This window comes from Mercenaria mercenaria, chromosome 16 (assembly GCF_021730395.1).
Source record: "Mercenaria mercenaria strain notata chromosome 16, MADL_Memer_1, whole genome shotgun sequence".
Classification (NCBI taxonomy): domain Eukaryota; kingdom Metazoa; phylum Mollusca; class Bivalvia; order Venerida; family Veneridae; genus Mercenaria; species Mercenaria mercenaria.
The window spans coordinates 45,945,145-45,956,107 of NC_069376.1; the positions used below are offsets into that span (position 1 = coordinate 45,945,145).

The 10,963-nt window shown below is 36.2% G+C and overlaps 1 protein-coding gene across 2 annotated transcripts in view; it reads left to right on the forward strand.

The window, feature by feature from the left end:
• The window catches only part of LOC123540726 (calpain-3-like), a 40,673-nt gene extending 32,637 nt beyond the window's left edge, over positions 1-8,036 (forward strand). For both annotated transcript variants that reach the window (XM_045325967.2, XM_045325969.2), the window contains 5 exons: positions 941-1,155; positions 2,574-3,410; positions 5,052-5,269; positions 5,643-5,860; positions 6,071-8,036. In XM_045325967.2, the coding sequence (XP_045181902.2) occupies positions 941-1,155; positions 2,574-3,410; positions 5,052-5,269; positions 5,643-5,860; positions 6,071-6,083 (1,501 nt within the window). In that variant the 3' untranslated portion in view covers positions 6,084-8,036. The remainder of the gene's footprint in view (positions 1-940; positions 1,156-2,573; positions 3,411-5,051; positions 5,270-5,642; positions 5,861-6,070) is intronic.
• Positions 8,037-10,963: the final 2,927 nt, after the last annotated feature.

Consider the following 10,963-nt stretch of genomic DNA (forward strand, 5'->3'; position numbering starts at 1 on the left):
TCTGAGGCCAGCGACCTTAACTTTTCGGCCAAGGAGGCCCCATGGAAGGCATTTACATTTGATATATTGTATTTAAGAAGTAATTGCATTCTTTATTAAATTGTATGCAATTTTCATGCATTCTCATCCATCAGAGGTTCGTCAAAGTCCCGAGGTCCAATTAGGGAGCCATGGTAGACCTCTGGTATGCGAGAATGTGTGTTTCATGGTATAATGTCTGACTCCTTTCGAGAAAACGCTATGCTTTATTATCAACTTTTACTTCCTCCAATATCGGAGAGTATAACATATTTACATCCATACAAAGATATTTACATACAAAATATTTACATACAAAACAATATGCGCAAGCATAACAAAGTCAAATGTAATATAGATATAGCATTGAAAATGAAACATTGTAATGCATTTTATTATTTTCCGTTGTATATGAAAAATGGCGATAGCGCACCTAGTGTATACATGTAATTATGTTAAGACAAAACGTCCTGCTATAGAATTTTTAACACTTTCTTGGACTTTCAATAGAAACAAACTGTAGAGTGCAAATATTCTTTGAATTTACATATATTTTTTTGTTTGAATGTCCATTTTACATAAAGCCATAGGTGCAATTATTTGGTATATTAAAGCAAAGGGCGGCAAAGAGCTTTGCATAAATTTTAAACATGCAAATGCCAAATGCGGCAAACAAATAACCGCAAATCAAAATACAGCATATATATGTATCAACGTTTGTCCTTTTAAATGGTTCATAATGGTAGATAAACATTTGATATATGTGTCTGGTATGAAATCACTATGGAGACAGCAACTATAATCGTAGTTTTTCTCGATTTCTGCGGATTTCTAATCTAAACATTTTCTTGTAGCACTGAAATGAATACTTTGATAAATGCTGCAAATAATTAAATGAAAATAATGAACAATTTCTTTGAAGGGATGAAATTTCATGGGGAACCGTTAATATGGAGTTTTTCTCAAAGTACAAGCCTCTGGGAAACAAAGATGAGCACGAGTATTGGATGACAATAGAGGACTTCCGATGTAATTTTGGCGGGCTAATTATCTGTAGTATAGAAATACCATACACTACAGAAGGTCTCAACTTGCAAAGATGTTACAGACGTTTGAGTGAAGACGAAATTAAATCTGGTTTGTTTTCATTATTGATTACTTAGTAGTCATTGTCAACTTTAATTTGGATCAGCTGGTTGTTTTAACCTTTTGGGAGATGATATTGATACAAAATATACGTTGGTTTATCTGCTGAATATATATGAGCCGTGCCATGAGAAAACCAACATAGTGGGTATGCGACCAGCATGGATCCAGACCAGCCTGCGCATCCGCGCAGTCTGGTCAGGCTCCATGCTGTTCGCTTTTAAAACCTATTGGAATTGGAGAAACTGTAAGCGAACAGCATGGAGCCTGACCAGACTGCGCGGATGCGCAGGCTGGTCTGGATCCATGCTGGTCGCATACCCACTATGTTGGTTTTCCCATGGCACGGCTCAATTATAACTGAAGTGAAAACACATTATCCGTCTTCATTCTTTTTTGCCGATGGATTGAGAACTGCTGACACTGTTCAAAATTTATTTTACAGGAATGTTCTTTTGGCGTTCCCTTCATATTCCTTCAAATCTAGGCAATGCATACAGAATTCTGGTTGCCATGGCAACCAAAAGGAAAATTCTCATCGGAAGCATCTGGCCCAATTTGTAAAAATAATCATCAGAAATGTTCATTGGTGACCAATGGATCTACCAACATAGCTGCCAGGGGTTGGGACTAGTTTTCCTTATATGGCTATTTGGTCAATTTTGAAAGTCTGGAGGCTCCATTTCAAAATAATTTCCCAGCGGTGTTCCATTGGAGATCAATTACTTAAATCTTTCATATAATTGTGTTTCATTGAAAAACATGGTCGCCAAGGGCGGGGCTAGTTTTATATGTGTGACTATATGGATAACTTGGAAAATCTTCTCCTCTCATCTTAAAATAATTTTACAGCAGCGTTCCTTTGGCAACCGTCTTCCAAATTCTTTCAAGCCATGTTGATTCGTTAAAACCATGGCTGCTTGGGGCGGGGCTAATTATCTCTATATGGAAAACTTTGAAAATCTTCTCCTCTGCAATGGTTATAACTTCATATCAACGTCCATTTGGTGACCTGTGTTAAATTTCAACTCATTCTATTTCGTTATAAACACGGCCGCCAGGGAGGGGTCAACTTGTTATACCCTGTCTCAAAATTTTTCAGTCCAGCTGTGAATGTCAGGTGAGCGATCTAGGGTCATTATAACTCCCTTATTTATTTTTTTTGTGTAAATCTAGATCCAGACGTACTGGGTAACACATTTCTACCACATATGAAGAGTCAAAGATTATGAAAAACAGTTCTTTCCAAATCTTTTTTGTGAAAATGTTTCATATATAATCTTTGATTCTTCATCTGAGGTAGAAATGTGCTACCTAGTACGTCTGCAACTATTATTCCCTTCTGATATAAATTTCTTGAATGAGATTTAAAAGTGTTTTTTATTGTTGAGTTTTCAAAAATATTTCAGGCCAGAAATCACTATTTGCTGCACCAAAAGAACGCCGGCGTAGCAGCGACAGTAAACACCGTCGGCAGCCGACAGCTTCGTATCTAAACATACACCGGCGATCACACCCTTGTCTTCCTGTCAAAACAAGAAATGAAAATACAGACGAGAGTCATTCACCGCAAGAATATCCTTCAGATATGGGGATACTTGTACGCGAAAATACACGTACCGTAAAAGTTGACAACACTCAGTTTAACAGAGCATCGAAAATCAAGAAGCTGAAGCATAAAAGTAAAAGTGACACCGCTAAATCAATGTCCGCTAAGAAAAACAATTACGCTGCAAGGAGAGAGAGTGCTGGTGCTGTCTACAGAAAACGTGATCCCTCCCCGGTGTCTTGTTTTCGACGTTTACATTTACATGACGATGGAAAACGCGTAGATAGCGATACGGCAGATCCAAAACTCTCAGCTGATCCTAATGACATTTCTAAAAATCGAGCATCCGGTGCGAGTAACATTTTGAATACTTCTGCGAATAATATATTTTCTACCGGAAATATGACTCCATGCTCCGAATATTGTCAGAAGCGTTCCGATAGTCTTATTTCCACATGTAGTGCTTTATCCGAATGTCAAAGTACTTTTTCAGCCTCTGATATAACGTTAAACATAGGAACGTCTAGAGACAACTCTTTACAAAGACCTAAAAGTGCGCCAAGCAACATTGTTAGGAATACATCTTCTGGATCATTGCCAAATATGATCATTAACAATTTTGTAGCCTCGTCTTCAGATAACTTCCGGTCACATGGTTCTTGGCGATTTGTAATTGACTACAAGGGAAAATGGGAAAGTAAGTATTAATGTTTTGTCAATAATGCTTACAGGGAAATACAACCTTACCGATCTATGTATTTCACGAAAGATCATCTATGTAGGTTGTTAATCAAGGACATAATTTGTTGGAGAGTTTTAATTGGTTTAAACAATATTTATTTCCAATTGTGCATTTCATACAAACCTGTATTAATGTAATAGGATTGGGGAGTAAGAAAAAAAGCTTGTATTAAAACCTCTTTCCTCTTTCAGTGTTTGATTGTGGAGAAAGGCTTCACGTGCCAGTCCCTGCACTATATCACGCACGGACAGGCACCTGGATGTTACCAGTTAGCTGGATGGCTTCCTCGTATGCAAGAGGACTGCACCCTAAGCAAGGTTTCGAACCCATAGGTGTGAGTGGCAAGTGACTCGAAGTCAGCAACCTTGACCTAATTTCGACCAGCCGAGGGGTTCACATAACACGAACCGGTTTTAACATTTTCTTGCCTCTAATATCCCTACTTTCAATAGCTAGTTGTCATTATACAGTAAGATATGATTTATATTGCTTTCCAGGTGTATTGTCTTTGAAACGAATGTGGATGTCTTCTGTATCCTCCCAAAAACAAAGTCCACTTTATTTTGATTTTTGTTTCTGGTGGATGTATTTTGTTCAGACTGTGTACAAATGTTATTTGGATTTCATGATTTAAAATCAGAGTTAATGTACAATGGATCATAGTGGATGTATTTTGGATCATACTGGGTATACGTTGAATTTTGGAACATGTTGGATGTATCAGGCATGCTAGATTCTAGATCATATTGGATATATTTTTAATCAGGGTGGATGTAACAGACTAGATCATTGTTGATATGTTTTGGATAAAGCTTGGTGCATTTTGAATCATTACAGTGGTTTTTATACACTGTTCATTGTATTTTAGACCAGAATTGATGTAGACTGGAAGAAGTTGGAAGTATTTTGGGCTGAATTTAGTTTTTATAACTTTGGGCCAGAATGATACTAGTATATATTTTGGACCTGGGCTGATTTATACCAAATAAGGGCTCATGCATTTGGATCAGGGTAGAGTTCTATTGGCTCATCTGAATGCATTTTTTGATAATTGTTGAGGTCTTTTTGAGTTTGGGTGTAAATATTTGCTGGATATGTTTTGAGAAAGTGTGAAAGACTTGTATATTTTGGTTCTGGCTATGTGTATCACGGACCAAGCTTGGTATAATCTTATCACGGCGGATGTATTTTGGACCAGGGCAGATATTTTGTGGATGGAGCAAGCTGGATGTAGTTGGGATATTATTCGATATAGTCTTCTTCAAGGTTAATGTATTTGGATAAGGGTGGTATTTTTAAGTGTAGTTGTTTGGTATCATGCTAGGACTACTTTAGATCGTGCTAGATACATTTTGGAAAGGTTAGAATTTGTTTGATCGGAGTGAATGTATATTGGATGAGAATAATATACAAAAACGTATATGTTGGATCAGGGTCAATATATTTAGGATCGGCGTTGATGTCTGTACGTTTATGGCGTGACTATATCTTTGTTGGAGCATTTTTCAGTTGGTCTTTTACTCTTTAACAGAATGTGATTTAATGGGCAATAATCATAATTATCTTACAGAATTCGGATCCTGGTTTTTGTTTCAGAATGTGATTCAATGAGCAGTAATCTAGATATGATAAAACAACATTCAAGAAATCCAAGAATAGTCTTGAATATAATCCATCCGGATGCTGTCAATGAAGTCGTTGCCCCTGGTTACCACGGGAAAAGTCACGTGATTATCTCATTACTACAGGATTATCGTCATGGTGCCCCAACAGCCAACAGTCTCCTAGTTCCAATAGGGTTTTCAGTCTATAAGGTAGTTTTATAGTGGAAATTTTTAATTAGTTAACCACATACAAGATTGTCATTAAGATCAGAACACCTGCTTATCACACTTACTCGAAGGTTTTGCACATTTGTCAGGCTTATGTTTTGTTAGCATCTTTAAACATAAACATTAAATGGGAAAAGAATGATCAGTTTTGTCGTTTTAAGCTTAGTTTTATTAGCAGCTGGGACTTTATCTAATATATAGCATTAATTCATTGACATCTCATCTTTTTCGTAGAAAGTATTTCATTTTTCATTAATTTACATAGTTTATGCGAACAAACAGAACAAAAATAAGCCAATGAATACGTACACAACACAGTGGTCTTAATTTCGACTTTACTTTTTCGTGAACATAGACAAAAAATCCAGCCAAAGACGAAAAACGCTCTCTGTCAAAATTATCCTTTCTTGGAGAAGCCACTTTATGCGAAGACTCAAGGGAGGTTACTAGCAGATTTGACCTTTCACCCGGAAGTTATTTCATTGTGCCATTTTGTATGTCGGAGAATCATAGCGGACAGTATATACTAAGGGTCCTGGCAGAAAGAGATCCAGTGGCAGGCAAGACTGGGTGGTAAGCTGTTTATTTGTTACTAGAATACAAGTTTTCTTTACTCCAGTTGACTGACATAAAAATAAGGAGAAACAGAAAAATAAATAAAAAGAAAGATCCGTAATAGATCGTGATTTTTTTTTTGGCCAAGTCACCATTTCCAGCTTTTGGCGTTTATCATATGGTGCCGAATGTTCGAAATTTTCATTGTTTTTAATAAATTCTTTTCAGTGAGATATCATAGAAGAAGGATAAACGTTGATCCTGAAGGAAGTTTGACTTACCAATGGGTAAATTTGTCATTTATTTCACACCTGACGACAATATCAGTCAGAGAAAACCAGAAATGTCTACGTTCACGGAAACACCTCTGTCTGGCAATAAACATTTCGTGGTTTCGAGATGACAGAAATGTAGAGAAGCCGCTGCCTTTGTGCTTATATTTTTTTATCAGATATATTATACTTTAAAAAATCCTTCTGTTATCATAAACTACGCAGCCAACTTTGAACGTTAGTATAATCAAAGGCTATTGGGAAATAATGAAATGCAGCTTATTTTCAGTACACATCTAGAAATACGTGTACAGTTGCATTTAGACAATCGTATTTCTTCTAGAGCATTAAGGAGTGTTATGCAAGTGAAAAAATGTAAGTTGGCAGAACCAAACAGAAAGTCAGAGGCGATATCGTCCTCACTAAAGGCCAAAAGCATCTATAATTAAATTGGAAATCTACAAAGACGTTGAGGGAACATCATACTGTGGAACATAATTTCCATAAGTCAAATTTATTTTAATTGATTCATTATCAATGGCTAAACTAGCCATTGTATGTACATGTATATGTTTTAATGTGCCTTACAAGACGAAGCTTCGTGAACTGTCCCGTTCTGTATGTCCGTTCAGAAGAAAAGGCAGCCGCGCATTTATGTGATGACTGCCTATCCGCCCACGTCTGTCAGTCGGAATATCTGCAAGCTTTCCACTTCGACTGCAGATACTGAGCCAGTCAACAGATGTTTGCAAGTCACATGACCGAAGACTTGATTTTCCTTAATTTTACACTTTTTGCATTAAATGTTCTGGTATAGTAAATGTACTTTTTGTCAACACTTGAGCCATTATACATGTTTTCCACGGTAGTTTTGCTTCCACAAAGGATAATTTATGAGAATTTCTATTTCATATTCATAATTTCATATGAAGTTATGTCTCATATTTTTGCATAATTGCATTTTTATTGGGTATTCCTATAAAAGCGTGTTATTCCCGTCAGTGACACTATGAAAATAGACAGTTTGTTGTTTCCCTTTTAAACTCATTTATAATTAATTTTACATCAATTTGTTTTACTTTTTATGTTCCAGTTGTAGACATTTTATTTTTCACAAACGTTTTAAATGTTAAGCCATAAAATATTGAGTAACAATCCTACTTAGTAAAAATACTTGGTGTACAGTGAAACCCGTGCTATCACCTGGTTTTAAAGAGCAAAATTGTCATTTTCGATTTAAACATCGTTTTTGCAGTGTATAAAGTCCACCTGCAAATATAGAATACCCTGGTTATCCCAGTAATATGTTATAAATAGAATACAGACACACACCCCTCACTTGACAAAATCCTTGCCAACGCTGATTGATTTGACCAAAGCGGACAAAATCCCCTGCCCGCATGCTCTTTGACTTTTTCAGTTATAGCCAATTTTTCAGTTTAATCCGTGTAAGACTTTTATTTACCTTATTAAAAGATGTATTTTCATTATTTTTAATATATATATATATATATATATATATATATATATATATAATTTTAGAGTTTTATTTCAAAAAATCAAATGGGGAATTTTGACCGCCTTGGTCAGAGAAGATCGATTTTGTCTTTGGGGTGGTTGGGCTGGAGGGAGGGGAGGGTCTCCTACATTCGTTATAGACAGGTTTGGGTCTACTACTACTAAGAAAAACGTTCTTTTTTGTGTGCTGGAAAACATTATTTTCTCCTGCTTATTGTTTTAGAAATTCCATAGATATAATGCTACAGCTTCAATAACATAAATTGTTTATTATCACAGTTATAATAAATGTACCATAATATGTATATTGACCTAAAAGAAATCCAATGATTTTTTTCTTAAATGTTGGTGTTATTCTGTCGTTATTTTTCTTTTTACTGAATAAAAGAATGTATAAATATACATATACTGTTTTCTTGTGGGTTTAAATTACACTGACTCGCTCATCAGTGAAAATGTAAAATCAGCTGACACGTACGGTGGTCACTGCCGCTGCCGCATATTCAGGTGAGTTCGAAACAGCAAAAGTATGACACTACGATACGGAAAAGTTGAAATAACGAAACAATATTCAATTTGGTGAAAAGTCGAAAGAGAAAGTACGCTGGTGAGAAGTCAAAACTAGGATGTTGAAAAGTTGAAATAACGAAACAATATTCAATTTGGTGAAAAGTCGAAAGAGAAAGTACGCTGGTGAGAAGTCAAAACTAGGATGTTGAAAAGTTGAAATAACGAAACAATATTCAATTTGGTGAAAAGTCGAAAGAGAAAGTACGCTGGTGAGAAGTCAAAACTAGGATGTTGAAAAGTTGAAATAACGAAACGTGAAAGAAAAGGCACGCTGATGAAAAGTCGGAAGTTGGGATGTTTAAAAGTTGAAACAACGGAACCACGATGGTGAAAAGTCGAAAGCACAATAATTAAAGTATGAAATAATTTCGACTTTTCACCATTGCAGTTTTGTTGATTCGACTTTTCAACATCATAGTTTCGTATTTTCGTGATCGTAGTTTCGTTATATCGACTCTCAGCAACGTAGTATTCGTACTTTTGTTGTTTCGAGCTTAAAATATGCTGAGATGGCCCTAATGGGACACCGTAGACTCAAATATTGCCATCCGTTTTAACCTGCGAGACGAGATTCCAACTGAACATAATGCGTTGAACGGTAGTTCTCAGTATACAAGTCGGGGAAATCGAAGCATGGTTTGTTGGGTTTTTATGCTCTTCGGTAAGGGGATCATAAATTGGCCGCCTTGTCCGTCCGTCTGTCTTGTCTGGTCTTTGTCCGAATAACTCCTACTGGTTTCGAGGGATTTACAAAAATATGTCACTATGAAGTTAACTTATGCATTTAGTTAGGACATGGATTGACATAGCCGGTGTAGGAGCTATGGCCCTTGAAACTTTACAGAATGGCGTATATTGCTCAGTACTAATATAAGCCTTGTCAGGACAACTTTGACAGTTTTCAAAGGATCGGGCCAAAAATTATAGATATATGTATAGCTTTGAAGTGCACATGCGCATATTGTCAGGACATGTATGTACCATGCTCAATTTAGGAACTAGGCCTATAAGTATGACCTTCGAATTTTTACAGAATGCAAAAAAAAACCCTAAATTATTTCACAGTGCATATCAGCAGCGATTGGAAATCTAACCTGGATCGCTGACGTTGAAATCCAGCTTGCTTCCCCACAGTCTCACTGGCTCCCTAGAGAGTTTAATAGATTGGGAGATATTTTAGTCGCCCTAAAGCCATCGACATTTTGTCTCATATTCTGCACTACAAATTAATTCTCATGCTATCAGATGCATGGTTGAGACAACAAACGAGGGTAAATTAATTCTAATGATATCTGATGCATGGCTGAGACAACAAACAGGGGTGGCTTGGATCATAAATTTATTATTTTTTGTTTACTCATTGCTTCAGTAATAGATTGCTTTAACAACAGATTACTTTAACAATATATTGCTTTAATAACAGGTATTCTAGTATGTTTTGTTCGGATAATAACACAAACTCTTTAGGGACACTACGACTGGACTCAACATTTTAAGTGATTTTACGTTTTTAAATGTAGGAACATTTAATGTACCCTTTCACAGTGAAAGCCATTAACGGGTTTTTTTCTGTATATAGCTCTAGTAACCCTTAAAAAGGGTCAAGCAGAACCATTTATATGTTAATTTAAAAGTAACAACAGCTGTCAAAGAAGATGGGGTACTCAAATACTGGATACTGGATAGTAAATATCCTAAGGAAACTAAAGCTATCTCTGGAGTGATTAACACCCCTGCAATATTGTTTCGTCACAGGAAACATTACCTGTGTGAAGTTTTTGAACTGACAAGATAATTTCAAATAAGAAAAGAAATTTTTGGGCTTTGGGTGCCCCATTTTCGTCCCTGAAAAAAATGTCACATTCATCTAAACTTCAGGGACAATGTTGTATATGATGTGGGTGATGATGTGGGTGATGATGTGGAAAAACTACAGTTAATTGTACCAAATCCGTATAACAACAGAGACAGGATGAAAATACAATAGGGCGATAATGGCATATAACGCACTGAATCATGAATGGCAATATCTGTGTTTTAAGCATACAAAAACAGGTCAGTTGCCTCAATTTAAACAAATCTGAATTAGGATCTAACAGTGATTCTACACTTAAGTTGGATGGAGATCCATGAAGTGGTTCTTGAGAAGAAACTTTTCTTTTTTTAGCTTTATATAATGGCCTCTTAAAGAGGCCACATACACACTTTTGAAAATAAAAATGGGAAAGTGCATACAATGATGCTACAGACTTGATGAAGATCCATCAAACAGTTCATGAGAAGACATGTTTTAAAAGAGTTTCTATTTTCAGCACTAGCAGCCCCTTCAAAGGGGCCAAGTGCCCCCATTTGAACAAAATTGTGAAATGACCTAACAATGATGCAATAGACCAAATCTGATGTGGCTCCATCAAGTTGTTCATGAGAAGAGTTTGTTTAAAGGTTTTTTATGCTAACATCTAGCAGCCCCTAAAAGGGGACCTTACCTAAATGCAACAGACCAAGTTTGATGAAAATCCGTCATAGTTCATGAGAAGAAGTGGTTTAAAGATATTTCTGTTTTAGCTCTAGAAGCCCCTAAAAAAGGGCCAAGGGCCCCCATTTGAACAAACTTGAAGTAACTGCCCTATTTAAACAAACTTGAGAGAGGGCTATACACTGATGCTATAGACCAAGTTTGATAAAGATCCATTAACCAGTTCATGAGAATTGGTTTAAAGCTATTTCTATTTTTAGGTCTAGCAGCCCCTAAAAGGGACCA